This window comes from Pavona decussata, unplaced genomic scaffold (assembly GCF_977016875.1).
Source record: "Pavona decussata unplaced genomic scaffold, jaPavDecu1.1 SCAFFOLD_130, whole genome shotgun sequence".
NCBI lineage: Eukaryota > Metazoa > Cnidaria > Anthozoa > Scleractinia > Agariciidae > Pavona > Pavona decussata.
In genome coordinates, this window is record NW_028145544.1 from 732,501 (window position 1) to 748,975 (window position 16,475).

At 36.3% G+C, this 16,475-nt stretch overlaps 1 protein-coding gene across 1 annotated transcript in view; it reads left to right on the plus strand.

Moving 5' to 3' along the window:
* Window positions 1–15,296, plus strand: part of LOC146468497 (DNA methyltransferase 1-associated protein 1-like) — a 15,953-nt gene extending 657 nt beyond the window's left edge. The window contains exons 3-18 of the mRNA XM_085124346.1: window positions 1,286–1,481; window positions 1,965–2,003; window positions 2,780–2,850; window positions 3,705–3,762; window positions 4,825–4,884; window positions 6,672–6,785; window positions 7,663–7,796; window positions 8,688–8,757; window positions 8,970–9,035; window positions 10,185–10,257; window positions 11,426–11,477; window positions 13,220–13,291; window positions 13,835–13,878; window positions 14,034–14,068; window positions 14,197–14,265; window positions 14,881–15,296. Coding sequence (XP_084980472.1) covers window positions 1,286–1,481; window positions 1,965–2,003; window positions 2,780–2,850; window positions 3,705–3,762; window positions 4,825–4,884; window positions 6,672–6,785; window positions 7,663–7,796; window positions 8,688–8,757; window positions 8,970–9,035; window positions 10,185–10,257; window positions 11,426–11,477; window positions 13,220–13,291; window positions 13,835–13,878; window positions 14,034–14,068; window positions 14,197–14,265; window positions 14,881–14,946 — 1,219 coding nt within the window. The 3' untranslated portion in view covers window positions 14,947–15,296. The remainder of the gene's footprint in view (window positions 1–1,285; window positions 1,482–1,964; window positions 2,004–2,779; window positions 2,851–3,704; window positions 3,763–4,824; window positions 4,885–6,671; window positions 6,786–7,662; window positions 7,797–8,687; window positions 8,758–8,969; window positions 9,036–10,184; window positions 10,258–11,425; window positions 11,478–13,219; window positions 13,292–13,834; window positions 13,879–14,033; window positions 14,069–14,196; window positions 14,266–14,880) is intronic.
* The last annotated feature ends 1,179 nt before the right edge of the window (window positions 15,297–16,475 follow it).

Sequence of the window (16,475 nt, forward strand, 5' to 3'; positions counted from 1 at the left end):
AACAACAGCAACAACAACAACAACTCAAATTTATACCATGCAGGACATGTAGTTTGCTATAATTTTCTCTATAACCATAAAGGACGCCTTCTCATTAGAGGTAATCAATTGATAGAAATCAATATTGGAAATCAACAATTTAATTTTATTGATATTGATCATATCAATAATTATTATTGATATGATCAATATCAATCAAATTAAATTACCCATTGGTATGGGTATCAAATTCACAGACTTTTTTAATCAATTTTTATGGATATTTGGAAAAAATCAATAACAATCAATAATCCATCTTGTCGATTCCATTAAGTGCAGTCTTGTTTTTTCAAGTATATAAGTACCATTATTCTGAAATTAAGTTTACAATGACATTCAAGTAGTATGAGACATGAATTTGTTGTTAGTACAGTCAAACCTCCCATAAGTGACCACCCAAAATGTCAAGCCTAGGTGGTCACTTACAGGAGGTGGTTGCTTACAAGTGGTCAGACCACAGTGGCCTAAATTTTGAACTTTTCAAAATTATATTGCCAAAGGATTTTGGTACCCAAGTTGATGGTTTTCCTGTGATAAATTACCTAGTTTGGCGAATGGGATAAGTCTATTTCGGGATACCAGATACCTCCAATTGTGACATTCATGTCTCCTGTACTACCCAAGAATGTACGTATGATAATGTTACAATGGCAAATTGTCCAACTTCCAACACGCGATAAATATAAGGACATATGTGACAAGTGGTCGTTTATGCGAGGTTAGAAACAAAAGAAAATTGCAACTTGTCATCACTAAAAGTGGTTGCGGTCGCCCATGAGAGGTGGTCGCTTACGTGAGGTTTCAACTATAGGACTCTGACTGAGAAAAATTTGGTATTTTGGGAAAGTAGTCACTCAAGAGGGGTGGTCGCCTATGAGAGGTGGTGGCAATGGGAGGTTTGACTGTATGTAATTATCATTTATCGAGTCCGGACAGAGTATTCATCATGTTTGCTGGCATTCCACTTGGTTTGATAAATCTATTGTTATCAGTAATCAAACTCATAACTGTCTTCTTCATTGATTTTTATTGATTACTGTCAGCAATTAATTCATTATTAATAACAATTTTCGATTGGTATTAGTTGGGAAAATATTTATAAACATCAGACATGTTATTTTTGATGATCATTTTTGTTATTCTCATGACTTGTTTGTCTGATCAACTAGTAATATTGTTAGGAGAAGTTAGATCATGGCCTTCTATTAAGGCTTAACAGGTTAATAATTATTGTTTCTTTGTTTAGGGATTCTCCTCCCCTTGCTGCAACAGACAGTAGTCATGGATACAAACAGATGAAGGCTAAGCTAGGGCGTCGACATGTGAGAGCATGGAAGTGGGTGGCGTTTACTAATCCTGCACGCACTGATGGTGCTTTGTTACATCACTGGAGAAGAGCTGCCGATGAAGCAAAGGAATATCCATTTGCCAGGTTTAACAAGGTTAGTTATCACCCAGCAGTAAGCCTACTAGGTAATAGAGTTTCAGCATGCCAGTCTGCTGAGTATGGCAGAAGTCAACAAGATGTTCAATCATATAACTGCCATTGATTATAAAAATTACAGCAAAGGTGCTGTGAGCAATAAAATAAATATTATTAATAAGAAGTTGAGCAAGTACAAGTTAATAGGATCAAAGACAGGAAAATGCGCGAGAGCTGAAGTCACAAAATAGTCAAATGGCCAGTTTGTTGACTAAATGTAGGCTTGATTACCAGCCGCTGTTCGGGAAATGAGTCGGACCCGAGGGAGCGGCGGTAATTGTGCCTAGACTAAATGGTGCAAGTTTTTTTTAACCAATCATACAACATAGCCTGAAGGAAAAACCAGAGCAAACTGAAGACCATTTTAACGAGCATTATTTTTATCTTTATGAATTACTACTTGTAGTTCTAAGATATCATTTATTTGTTTTGAAATTTTCAGAAAGTTGATGTTCCAACCTACACAGATGAAGAGTATCAGGTTTGAGTCAGTTTTTGTTTCTACATTGAACTCAAATAATTATTAATAAAAATCTTTGTCAAATTTAGGCTGTAAAACATGTTGTGTTTGTTTTAACCCTTTCCCTACCAAGTTTTTTGGCCCATTTTTCCAAAACGGTAAAGAAAAACAAACCTTGCTAATGTAATATACCGTTTAAAAGGTCTTGATGAGTGTAATTTGTTTCTGAAATCAAGATAACTGAAGGAGGTCAGGTCTTTGTTAGAAATGGTTTTAAAATGACAAAATTCAAAACTACAAAATTTCACTGATCGACTCATGTGATAGGTTTACCTCAAAACTGTAGCTTATTTTGCAGCTTTTAATGCATAGACCACTCTGAGATATGTGAAAGTCTGTAAATGCATTAAATGAAAATATTCCACAAATCATATGGGTGGTAAACCACATCATACCGACCAAGTTATGAGTTCAGGACCCACTATAGTGGGTCACGGTAGGGAAAGGGTTAATCATGTGTTCAAGTTCTCATAACTTCTTGAATCTCTTAATATCTTTATGGTGGGCAAATTGCATTATCAACCCAGTTGATAAAACCAAATATTCATAACATTTTATTAGTCATTGACATTAAAGATCCCACTTCACCCAAACATATTCCTGGTCCTAGTCACACATAAACACTGCATTTTCTGCCTTGGACTCTTCTCCTAACCAGACTCTTTGGTGTGGTCCCAAGGATGTCCTCTTACTCTAGCTTTGAATTTATCATATAAAAATTAATTCACTTTCCTCAGCTGTATCTCCATGACGGGCCTCCTTCCACGTGGACACGCACTGAGACTGATCACTTATTTGATCTTTGCAGGTAATTAATTAAATTGTAAGTGAGGGTACTGTTTTGCTTTTTCGAAAAACTGTATCTGACTGGCAGTCTTCAAAGCCCTGGTTTTTACTCATTTTTGCTGCAAACAAACACAAAGAAAAGAGCAAGATGGACTAGATTTTGAAAAGGCCTGTTGTTTTATTTTGAAGCTCATTTCACTCTGATAAGTTCCATTATTGTCAAAGTAATTTTTCATGAGATAAATGTCAGCCCTCAATAACTTTCATTTCGATGGTCACACTTATATTCTTGATCACTCAAATATTAGTCAGAACTTACAATATTTACAGGTCTTCTGTGTATGGGGTTGGTCTAGTTTACGTCAATCTCATTTTTTTACAAAGTGTTCATGCAATAGGCTCCTTTTGATATATTTAAATTCAGCTTGACAGTGAGGCCAAGAGCACACAAACAAATTGAATAATCATGTTTATTTATGAGCCTATTCAGATTGATCTTGGGTCAAATAGAATGTCACTGGTAAGTGTGAATGGCTCCTATGTAACTATCTAGTGTTGTGCTAGATCTGTCTTACTCTAGTCTGCTGAGGAAAAGGATATTCAACAAGTTATGAAACACATTCCAGCATCCTTCACAGGTATATTACGAACTCACAATATGACCAGCTCCCAGTTGGCTTGATAGCTCAGTTAGTAGAGCACTGCACCGGCATCGCAGAGGTTATGGGTTTGAATCCCGTTCAAGCCTGAATTTCTTTTTCAGGCTTTCTTTTCGCAACTGCTTGAGTTGTGTACCAACTGCGAGGATCTTTCTTCTATTTGATTTGTTTGTTTTGTAGGTTTCATTAATAAACTTTTCTATTTCCTTCTTTATAGACGATATGATCTACGTTTCATAGTAATACACGACAGATTTGACAAAGAAATATACCAGGTATGAAACTAGCTTTCCTAGTTCTGTATTTTGTAAAGTACTTGAGGAAAAAAATGCAGGTGGCCAAATCAACCAGATGATGTTAACAAAAATTCGCTCAATTCAATAAACAAGAAAAATTAATACTAAATAAAAATGTTCAGTTCAAATGAATGTTTAATCCAAAAATAATAATGTTTTAGAAATGTTTTAGAAAACCTGGACTAATAAGATTGATTGAGCCACCATGAGTCCATGCACTTAGTTAAGGCCACATGAAGTGGCTCAATGTAATGTTTAAAACACAAGTGGCAGTGTTTTATTGGGATTTAAAACCACGAGGCACAGCCGACTGGTTTTAGACCTGATAAAACATGTGCTGCAAGTTTTTTTTTTAATGGCTTTGAAAACATTCCTGGAAAAGCGTGTGTCAAGAGAGTTCATAACAACGACGCTTTTGTGAACGTTAGAAATTAGCATGCGAGAAAAACATTAAACATTGCATACTAATGAGGAGGAGGTTTTATCGGGTTTTAAAACCACTGCACATGATGTGTTATGGACCATTTGATAGGTCAATGGGCTTATGAATTATTAATAAGTTTTTGAAGCATACCTTCAAACACGCACCCTTTGAACATGTGCCAACATGCTGCTTACTCTTACTCTACGCTGGCTTTTTGTCTCCTTTTGGTAATGGTTGATAAGGAAAACAAGGGGATCTAAACCAATTGGTTACTAAAAAAAATCACTTTATTTAAGTATCAATATTTTTATTGCGGAGCACTAATTGGGAACACTTTCCAGATTGAATTGGAATTTAGAAGTGTTGGTTTTTGAGGAAAGGGGAAAACCGGTGTACCCGGAGAAAAACCTCTCAGAGCAAAGATGAGAACCAACAACAAACTCAAGCCATATATGATGCCGAGTCTGGGATTTGAACCTGGGCCACATTGGTGGGAGGTGAGTTCTGTCACCACTGCGCCATTCCTGCTCCCCTGGATTCCTGTCTCCTACAAACTACAAATCATTTTGAGAGGGGTGACAATCAATAATATTATTTTACTATTACTCTTGCTGTAGGCTCGAACCATTGAAGAGTTAAAGGATCGATATTATGGCTGTGTTACAAGACTGCTCAAGGTAAAAAGGCCCTGTACGATATGGCTATATAATAGATATGTAATAATTTAAACCTAGCAACATACATATAGGTGGTGTTGAACTTCAAAATCTCGGAACATTTTAATGTGCCAAAATGCAAGAATGGCTTATGATTCTCTGAGATTAAGCTTGAGTGAAATATTTAAATGAACTGAAAATTGAAAAACACCCCAGGAACTATTTCTGAGTAGCTTTTATTGGAGTGATTTTTGTGCACAGTTTCAAACATTGAACATTGTCTCATGACAACACTATTATCCCATGTATGTCGGTGGGTAGAACTAACAAGGAAAGTATGGCTTTGAATGCAGGGCAAAAAACTTTTTTTTTATTCCACTTGTCCATTGGACGAGTAACGTTCAGATTCTGGTTGTCCGAAAGTTAAATTCACTGGTCCGAAAAAATTATTAAAGTGAATAACAAAATATCATAAAAAAACATAGATATTGTATAATCTGTTTGTACCAAATCTCAAGTATATGTTTTAACAGTTATTTCAATTTATGTAGTTCTTTGCACTTTTCAATACAACGCCATTTCATACAGACACATTGGGGATCACTAACGTTCTTTATACATGACTTGAGAAAATGCAGGACATCTATGAGGCATTTTAAAAACTGCGATCTAAGATGACTCCAATCCTCGCCGATTTTACAGCTTAATCGCTGTAGCGGCGCCTGCTCTGGTTTTTCTTCGCTTTTAGCTCGTTGAAAACAAAAGTAATGAGAATGGCTCTTCTCGTGACTCACAAGAGAATCATGGCAAAAATCAGTGGCGGACGATCCATTGATGCTGACATAAAGCCGGCTCGCTTTATCGGCTACTGTTGGATACCAGCGGCACACAATGCAGAACATTTCATTCTTCTCCGCGTCAATTTTAACCCAGGGAAATTCTTTTTTCCATGTTGGTTGGAATTTTCGAATTCGACTTTCTTCATATTTTTTCACAGGCTTTATTACTTCTTTAATAATCACAAAACTTGCCACAACGGTAATTGCATCGTTCACCTTGTCTCAAATGAGGTAGTCATTTCCATATATGGTATATGGATCCCAGTCTTCATTGAAACAACAGAACCAGATATTCTCGGAAAACAGAAGCGAAAACGGGAAAGTTGCCGTGAAAAGAAACCAAACTTTGCGAAACTCAGGCTAGTTCACAATGTCCAAAATACTTGGGAACTCAGACCTCATTAGAAAAAACATCTTTTTTTAGGCAAACTCTACTCGTCCCGTAGGACAAATGCTTTTGGAAATCCAGTCGTCCGAGATACGAGAGTACTCGTCTCGGACGGGCGGACGAGTGGAAGTTTTTCGCCCTGCAGTGCTGACACTGTGTTGGCAGTGACACTACCTAATGAGCTTGATTTGACTTGCATTTAATGTGTATTATTTGTTGTGCTGTATCAACAACACTGACACCCAACTTGATATTCTCGCAAAACTCTCACAAAAAGTCAAGCCTTAGTACTTACAGTTTTTTCAGCCTCTTGCAAGACGAGTGTCTCGTCTCTCAATACAAGACTCTTGTCTCTCAAGACGCAACTCCTGTCTCTTGAGACGAGAGTCGCGTCTCGCGAGAGGGTGGTAACTTACTTTTGAGTGGTACTGTTAATTTGTTTCCAGTGTGTTGAAAATTTCAAACCAGTTTATTTTTTTTTTAATTTGTCTTACATTCAGCATTTTAAATATGGCATAATGAAAAATAATCAAAACTGGTTTGAAAAAGTTTAAATCACATAATGTACACTTTATGTATAGGCTAGAGCCCCTGCAGGACAAGAACCACAGAATTTACCATCCACCTATGACAGCCAACATGAAACAGAAAGAAAAAGACAGCTTTTGAAGCTGTTTAATCGGACACAAGAGCAGGTAATGTTTTAGGCTGCTGAATTATCTGTGTGTTTTGAAGATTTGGATTTGATTTGTGCAAGATTCAGACTGAGGTATTACGATTATGGAATGTGACCTCCTTGGTAACAAGTGAATGAGCTGTTTTGATAGACAACAGACTTTCACAGTTACATAGACCTAAAGCAGATGCAAAGAGATAGCATGAAAAGAAAAGGTTTCCTTGTAACAACTGCTTATTAAATAACAAATGCATGGTTTTATCGACAGAGTTGAAAAGGTAATTTGGCCACTGTTTTGAGATTTGAGTGCTGACATTTGAAGTTATTTACTCTGATGAAGGGCTAACACTAGAAGTGTCAGCACTTGAATCTCTTTACAGTTGCTGAAATTATTACCTCGGCATCAACTCTGTTGATAAACCAAACATTTGTTTCCGCTCCCCACCAATGCAGCACAACAGCTTCTTTAGAAACTAGCCCTCCCCCCTTATCTGCTTATTAGATAAGTTTGCTCATAACTGTGATAGTCAATGCTTATTGTGTACAACATGTTGATGTCTTTAACAGGACTAATAACAAGGTATACAAGTTAAAAACTCAAGTCATTGGCCTCTCCTTACTCTGACTCAGTTATTTGGGCTTAACATTTTAATTTTTTAAATTGATTATTGAGTTTCAGTTTCCATTTTTTTTTTTGAAATTTTATTTTCTTTGAAAAAGAAAATTGAGGATAAATGCCACGAAAGTGCTCAAAATAATGCTTTATGGTTTTGCCTCAATGCTTGTAAAAATTTCAGCATAATGTGCAAATTCCTATCTCCAAGAAGTTCACCTCTGGCAGGTTTTCAACAGAACTTCTATGACTGATTTTGATTGATGTAATTTACTGTCTGTAGGTCCAGGAAGAGGAAATGCTTGTTGCAGGGCTGAGGAAAATTGAAATGCGCAAGAAAGAGAGAGAAAAGAAACAACAGGATCTACAGAAACTGATCACAGCGGCAGAAAATCAAGCTGACTCCTACAGATTGAAGTATGTTCCTTAAAAACAAGTGTATAATAATTATACATTTGTTTTTAATAATACTAATACTAATAATATATAATACTAACAATATTAATAAACTTGTAAGAACTAATAATTATTATGTAGTATTATAAACAGTACACTTACATGTACAGTTCCACCAGTAAGATCTTAACTAAACGTAATTTGATTGTAAAGCACAAATGGCCAATAGGTGGTTTGCATTGCCGCCATGTTGGTGTACAAAACAAAAGGAAATTTGTTCACATAGTTTGAATAAAAATGGAAGTTTACTCCCAGAGAAGAAGAATCTTATTGTTCCTGTACACCAATATTGCCCGCCATGACGTCACACGCAAACCATCCATAGGGAATTAGTGCTATAGAAAATATTATCAATATTATTATTATTTTTTATTATTATTTGTTTTTAAACATCAGCTTCTCTGTTCACATTGGCCATTTTCAAACTAGGAGACAAAATAGATGGACATTTTTTTGGATGAACAAGTCATGTCAGATGTCAAATGGGACCGACAATCTTGGACATTAAAGTCATCTAAATTTGTTTGCCACTTCGTCCATCTTTTAAGACAATCACAAACTCAGAGGATTTTTACATCCAAAATTGTGTCTGTGCCATTGTCAAAGTAAAATGACTTTCCTGTCTGAGATGTTTTTGTTTGTTCACCTATTGTCTGTCTATTGAGGAGAAAACAGCAATTAATCAATTTTGCTGTTGTGACCTGTGGCGATGATGTTGACAGCAACACGACTGAAACACCAGATTATCAGCGATTTACATGTATTATTATTATTATTATTATTATTATTATTATTGTTATTATTACATCTATAAACTTGGAATTGTTAATTACTTATTTCTTTGTTGTCCAGAAGAGACAAGAAGCCAGTGAAAAAGAAGCCACCCAAAAAGAAAGGAGAGTTACCAGACAAACCAGTCAAGGTAAACACATGAATACACAAATTCTCGATACCTGAAGTCCTCTCACGTAGTTATACAAATTCAAACTGTTGAGCATACACTACTGGTTTGAAAACTTTTACAGTTTAAACCCAAAACAAATATACATCAGCTATGTGGGCTTCATGTGGTTCATGCAACATTTCCTGGCTTATACCCTTGTTTATAAAGATCACTTTTGTAATCTGTTGCAGGCTGAATCATCTGGAGTCAAGTTTCCTGAGAGTAAGGGAGCTGGGGTATATCTACGAAGTGGCAGGGTAAGAACAGAAATAAAGTCATCATTCAATAGCTGAATATTAAACTTGCCCACTAAAATAATTATTGTGCTTTAACTTGAAAACATGCAATGAATGAAGAGGAAGCCTAAATTCATAACCTTCTGTCGTTTCTTTAAATATTTAACTTCTTCTTCTATGTACTTCTTCTGTATTATTACTTGCTATAACTTGTCCTGAGCAACCAAATAAAATTAAAAGAAAAGAAAAGTGACGAGTGAGACAGTGAGACTGTGAGACTTTCCACATTCCACCTTGTATTTAGGTTTGGGACATGACTTTTAGGTAAGACTTGTTGTGCAAGTAGGTGATTTGTAAAATTATGTTCCCTTGGGTATAAATATCAAGGTTTGTTATTGTTAAAATCTGGTAGAAGGTGTTCAAGCAGTAAAAGGCTCAGCTCTTAAAAGTCTTGAAAATCAAGTCGTAAATTAAGTGGCATCAGACTGATATAAGTGATTTAAGACACTCAGTTACATACACTGTTTAAGTTGCTTCTGTGTTTTTGTGTTATGATATATGCGACTAAAATATAACCATGTTTCTTAATTTAAGGATTAACCCTGAGCTAAAACTGCATTAAACTTAGACCATTTTAAAGATACCAGTTGTGAAAGTGTTCAAAAGTAGCACCTCAATAAAAATAGTTGACTGTGACTACTTTATTGTAACATAATTCTCTTCAAATTTGTTTAAATTAGTTGACTTAGGAGCAAAAACATGAAACAACAAAGCAACAAAAAAAGACCTGAAAATGCATGAAAATGCATCTGCGAGAGTTTAGAAATTCAAATTTTTCCGGGGGAGCATGCCCCGGGACCCCCCTAGGGTCGAAGGCCCTGCGGGCCTTCTGAAAATATACCCGCCTGGTACTCTTAACTACCCACTTGTGCAAAAACTTATTGAAACCCCTGAAAGTCAAACTGTTTTTAATTTGCTGTCCTATAATAAGTAGAAAAGAGATCATTGCGAATCATCATGAGGTTATTGCAATAAAAGTATGATCGAGCCAATTAAACAAAATTATCAGTTAGTTGGATTTAGAAGTTGATTGAGATGCGTCTTTGGTTCCAGAGTAGTTACTTACAATTTTGTTGTATTAACACCCCTCCCAAACATTCTTCTTTAAAGATGAAGATGCCTGGCTCTGTTGGAACCAAGAAAGCCAAAGCTGTGGAACAACTGTTGGAAGAGCTAGGAGTTGGTATGTGGGAAATTTTATTTTGAACAGCTTCTGTCTAACATTATAAGAGAGGGGTCTCAGGTTAAAAACCAGAGAAAGCTAGCTTCTTGACCCGACAAAATTAATGGTAAACTTAAGAAGATTTGAAGAAAGCCACACCTATTGACCCCTCAAAATTCTTCATTGACTCCCTGAATTTGAAGTAATATACATATATCAAACACGAGAAAGCGTGTTTCATCATCTATCCAAACACTGAGAAGTAGGTTGAAAAAACGAGGTGCAGCCAAGTTTTTTTAAACGACTTCGAGATGTTTGGATATCTGATAAAACATGCTTTTGAGTGTTTGATATGGCTTCTCAAATGATCAATAACTCTTGAAGAAATTCAAGGCTAAAGTTGGCAAAATTTTATGGTAATTAGGATCACATATCCAAACCATGGTCACGGTAGTGATTTTCTTTGTTTTCTTTTGATGAATTATTAATGAGTTTGAGAAAGTTATATGAAACACTAAGTATCATTGATGTATAACCAACTGGGGATGCAGTGTTGGAGTGGTAAGCATGTTGGATGTTCAGTCAGAGGGACAGAGATTAGGTAATTCAAGGCTAGGTTGGTGGTGTCTCCTTAGACAAGAAACTTTACTTGTGTTGACTCCTCTACCCAGTTGTATGAGTGTGTACCGCTGGCAAAATGTTGGTGGTAACGCTGCAATGGACTACATCAGATCCCATCCCAGGACGAGTAGTTATTCTCTATTAATTTCACTCGATGCCCTAGAAACCTGTTAGGGAAGTGGTCATAACAAGTTTGTTCAAAGAGGACCCACCTTGTCTGGGGTAGGGGGGTTATTGAAGACACCACCTATCCCATGTTATTAGTAATTTGAGTTAACACAGTTCTAAATATTTAGCTAGCAAGAGTCAGCATTGCTAGATAAACAAGAAAAGTGAGGTTTGAATCTCATTGTCACTTTTTTTACTACTGGATAGAAGGGTGGCTGTGCAATAAAGACACCATCTTTTAAGGTTGAGGAAGGGGGTGCAGGCAGAGACCACCATCTATTTTGTCATTTGGGCTACTTAAGCCCAAAGTGTGACTCCATCTAGTGAACTGTCTAACTCCATGATCCATAACCAATTACATGTAGCTGTAACAGTTATATCAATGTTGTCTTCTACTCAGATCTCATGCCAATGCCAACTGAACACATAAGTCACCAGTTCAATGAACTTAGGTAAATATTTTTGTCATATTAATATTGAAAACATTATACTTTTTAGTTTGAGCTAAACTTTGATCCTTTCAGCCTCAATTAGTGATCAGTATCTGATTTCTCCCTACATTATTACTACTTGATCAAATGTGTAAAAAAGAAAATGATCACCAGAGATAAAACTGCTTGATGTTCAAACACAAATTCTCCCAACTAGTACCATAAGAAGTATGGGGAGAACAGTGAGGAGAAAATGCATGTTGATATTGGGGCTTTCAAGGTTATAATAATAATAATAATAATAATAATAATAATAATAATAATAATAATAATAATAATAATAATAATGAACATATTTATGCAGGATGACCATTTCAGTTATAAAAAACTGCTATCAACATGGGTCCTATGTTAAAAAAACAAAACAAAAAAAAAAACTAGATCTAAAAAGCTATATAAGAAACCGAGAAACAAGAAATCATCCATATGAAAAGAGACAAAAGGACTAAAACTAGAATTCACATACAATTATTAAAAATATCTGCCCCTTTATAAAAAAACGCTCTTGTATTCGATTCCAATTTAACCCTACATAGGTTACCATATATATTCAATTAACTGCCCACCTTTGAATAAGCACCCACCTCAAATAAGCGCCCATCGTGAAAGCCCAAAAAGTTAATAAGCACCCACCCTCGAATAAGCGCCCACCCCCCTCTCAACAAAAACAATCTTGTACTAGCCCAGCGTGAAGTTAGAGGAGCATCAGCTGTGTTCCAAAATTGGTTTTTAGATATGGTAGTCAGTCAATAGACTTTTATGTTGTTTGCTTGTTCATGTTAGGTTTTGCACTTTGTTTTTCTTGTTGAAGTGAAATAAACTTGTTGTCCCTTGTTTTGTTATTCTCTCAAAGCGTCCTTGCTTGCTGAAAATGTTGGGAAAATAGTAAGCGCCCACCTTCATGGGCCCAAAATTTAATAAGCACCCAGGGCGGTTAATCGAATAAATACGGTAATCTCTAGTCTCTTACACAGTTATTCTTTGAGCATCACCTAGTGCATCTCTGGTGATCCTGATGGCGTATGTACACGTATTGATTAATTGAGCCGATTTGGCCCAGTTTGACAAAGAAAATGAGCAAGCAAATGAAAATTGGCCAATTTATAAATATCTGTGGCAGTGGTACAGATTTTTTCAATCAGGCTGATTTTCAACCCAGCTACTCCAACAGAAATGGAATCCGCTAACAAAATTAATAATTATTATAATGTGTAAATTGGTCCATGTGATTGATCCTACTAACCGGGCCAATAAATAGTATGTGTAAATTAGCCTTAAGAGTGGTTGTGTAGAAAATTGTTTAATCCGAAATTGTCTGCAAGTAATTTACTGTTGTTGTACCTCCAAGATACAGGAGGTGGGGTTTGCAATGTTATATGTAAAAACAATAATTGCCAAGTGGATCAAAATCTTGATGCAGGCTGGAACATTTTTACCTAACAATAAGATTGAACCTGCTTTATTAACCCAAACGTATCATCATTCTTCGAAGGACCAAAGCTTTTGTTGATCTTAGATGATAATTGAACATTTTGTTGACAAAAAAGTACACTGTATTATTAATTAAATTCATAATATATTTTGCACTTGAGCAAGTTGCTTTATATCCGTGAAGGATAAAATCAAGAAAACAACTTTCTTAGGTCATTGTCTTTTTGTTACTGTAACCCTTTGTTTTTTTTTGTTTTTTTTTTTGACAACAGAAATGAAATGATTCTACTGTATGACTTAAAGCAAGCAGCTGGAAACTGTGAATTTGAGATCCAATCTCTGAAGTAAGTGTGATGTGATATTGTACAGTGAGAAATACATTTATGAATGGAGAGGGGGTATAATACTCACCAAGTGAGCAAACATGTCTAGATTTAGATTATTGGGGATATGGTTGACATTATGGATTGTAGTTTCTTAGGGGCTAACTGAATTTCCGATAGCAAGGAGATGTTTGGGTGGCCTGTTCCAGCCTCTCGATATACTGCAGGAGACGTTCCTCTCACCCACTCCTTTGTGTCTCCTGTGGTATACCAAGAGCCAAGAACAGGCTAATGTTTGGGCTACTGAGGGGTCCAGTAGGAGAGGCAGAATGGTTCTTTTTTATGGTTCTTGCCCCTTTCTCCTCAAATACCTTTAGCTGCGACACCTTTAATAAATTTAACCAGTACCTCCCTTAATTTGATGGCCTATTTGAAACTATTTGAAGTGGTTTTGTCTTTAATAATCTCAATAACCAACCCCTTCTTTATACATAACATTATCTTAATTTATTAATAATTTTTTAGAAAGATTGGAAGTTGTCTATTTTCTGTTTAATTCTGTAGGCATCGTCTGGAAGCCTTAGGAAAAGACATTTCTACAATAAATGGTAACTCATTATCGTTGCACCATTGAAATCCTATTATGTTGTGTGTTGTTGTTTGTTGTCATTGTTGTTACCAGGTCTGATTTTGTGTTATCATCTTTTATGTAATCAATTAATGGTAATAATAGATGATTAATTTTTTTCCTTTTTTTTTCTAGTTCCTGTTGAAGCTGTCACTGTTGTACCTAAAGTGGTTTGTATTTTTATTTAAATTTTGAAACAAATTAACATTCTTTTCTTAGGATGAACAAACTCTAAACTTGTCTGCACCAAAAATCCGTGTTGGTTCATTAATTTTTGCCCATCTTTGTCCTGTTTCAGCAAGTTACTGCTCCCTCATCAACACCTCTTATAGATGCTGTAACTCCATCACCAGGAACTCCAAATGCGGTGGGTTACATTCTAATCCTTGCACTTCCGAAACAAAATGAACACTTCCTTAAAAGTTGGTGAAAAAGTTGGAAATTCTGATTCACAAAATGTGAGAAAACAGACAGTACCAGAGGAAAGTACTGCTGTGTAGCTTTCATTTGAATGGTCATACTTTAGGATTTCACCCACTGACTCAAAAGTTAGAATCACCTTGTACAGCATAATAAACAGCACCACAGGAAAGTACTGCTCAGTGGCTTTCATATGAATGGTCACACTTTAGGATTTCATCCACAGACTCAAAAGTTAGAACCACCTTGTACAGCATAATAAACAGCCCCACAGGAAAGTACTGCTCAGTAGCTTTCATTTGAATAATCCCCCTTTAGGATTTGATCCGCAGACTCAAAAGGTAGAACCACCTTTAACAGCATAATAAACAACACCATGGGAAAGTACTCGTCAGTAGCTTTCATTTGAATAGTCACCCTTTAGGATTTCATCCACAGACTCAAAAGTTAGAACCACCTTGTGCAGCATAATAAACAGCACCACAGGAAAGTACTGCTCAGTAGCTTTCATTTGAATGGTCACCTAAATTTAATATTGTGTATTCTGTTTTCTTTTAAATAGAGAAAAAGAAGAACTGCTGCTGCATTTTTAGAGCAAAATCCGCTGAAGAAAACCAAAAGACTTTAGGAACAAAAGGGCAGGCCTTACAGAATGTCAGCTTGTGTTGCATGACTTTCATGAGGAGAACACAGTCTCAGATTGGCATCACACAAACGGCTGGTCGTGCGTAACAGGATGAAATATCTATTTAATATCACTTTGAGAATTTGTTTAGATTTGTTAGTTAAGAGTGGTTCCAAGGCCACTGCTTAACAGGAGCCAGGTAGCCTGGGGCACCCAGGAAAATGCTCTGGGCGACTAAAATTTTTGTAACAGCACCACGGCTTTTGGCCTTGTGGGCTCTTTGAAATTTTTGTTAGGCAACAGCCTTGGGTTGAAAAGGTTGTAAGATTAATATGAACCATGGTTAAAATGTATGCCAGTGTTCAGTCCTGATGGTGGATACTCAGATTTTTGGTGGGATGTGCTACCAAGTTCTCTAAACCTTGACATTATTGTGGACCAAAAACATGCAATTTTTCCGTACCCATGTTCAGACCTGGCCTCTAAAATTCACTCTTGTTTTTAGACATGGCCTCACAAATCCATACCCATTTTAACACTTTAGCCGAAAATCGCTAAAATCTCGACACATTTTCAGGGCAAAATAGCTGAAAAACCACACCCAGTGGTACTGACCCTACCTATGAAGCTTACATAAAGGACTTCCCCCCCCCCCCCCTCCCCGTCCCTCACCCATTCCAGCAAGGTCCAGTGTCTGCTGGACTCTTAATAATATTGGAAAGGAACTCAGTATGGTTAAGATCCAACATAAAAATAATCTCAATTCTCATTGTCAGTCCCAATAGTTTGGCATACATTGCTTTCAATGTAAGGTCTAATGGGTGATATAAAAGGTACCCTTACTGCGACCACAGCACTTTCTTACACTTTCTAAGTTTGCCATCTTAGTACTGCTTCATTGAAAGGGAGCCAGAAAGCCCAGTGCTCACAAGCTGTATCAAGGCCAAAAGAAGTACATACAACACATTGGTTTTGTTCAATACTCAGATGGCCTTTTTAATGCTACAAGTTTATATGCCATAAAATACAACTAATTAGTGTTCGTACATACATGAAAGGAGAACTAATTAAAGCCCCCTGGGCTTGTAGTAATTTCTCAGCTAAAGTTACTCTTAAAGGGGCAATACCATAGAGATTTCTCTTTGTTTGTCTTTTGTGCTCAAATACCCTTTATCTAATATCAAATTGCTGTCAGAGTCCCGAGAAGAAGTGATTTCTCCTGAGAAGAACAAACTGTAGTCACTTTTTTTTTTTTAGCGATTTCTCCAAAATCCAGATAAAAAAAATTTAAAAAATTGGCCCGTTTTTCAAGTTGTAATCCATTTCAATCCTGGCCACCCACCGCCAAAACTAAAGCTACTTTCAGTGTACTGGTAGTGTTATTATTTACAAAACTGAAACGTTATTTTAACATTTCCATGCCATCGATACAAAATTAATACATGTTTTTCGACATTCAAAATTGGTGAAGTTGCCCCTTTAAAAAGTTAACTAAAGGAGAATGAATTGAAGCCCTATCCATGGGGTCTCTA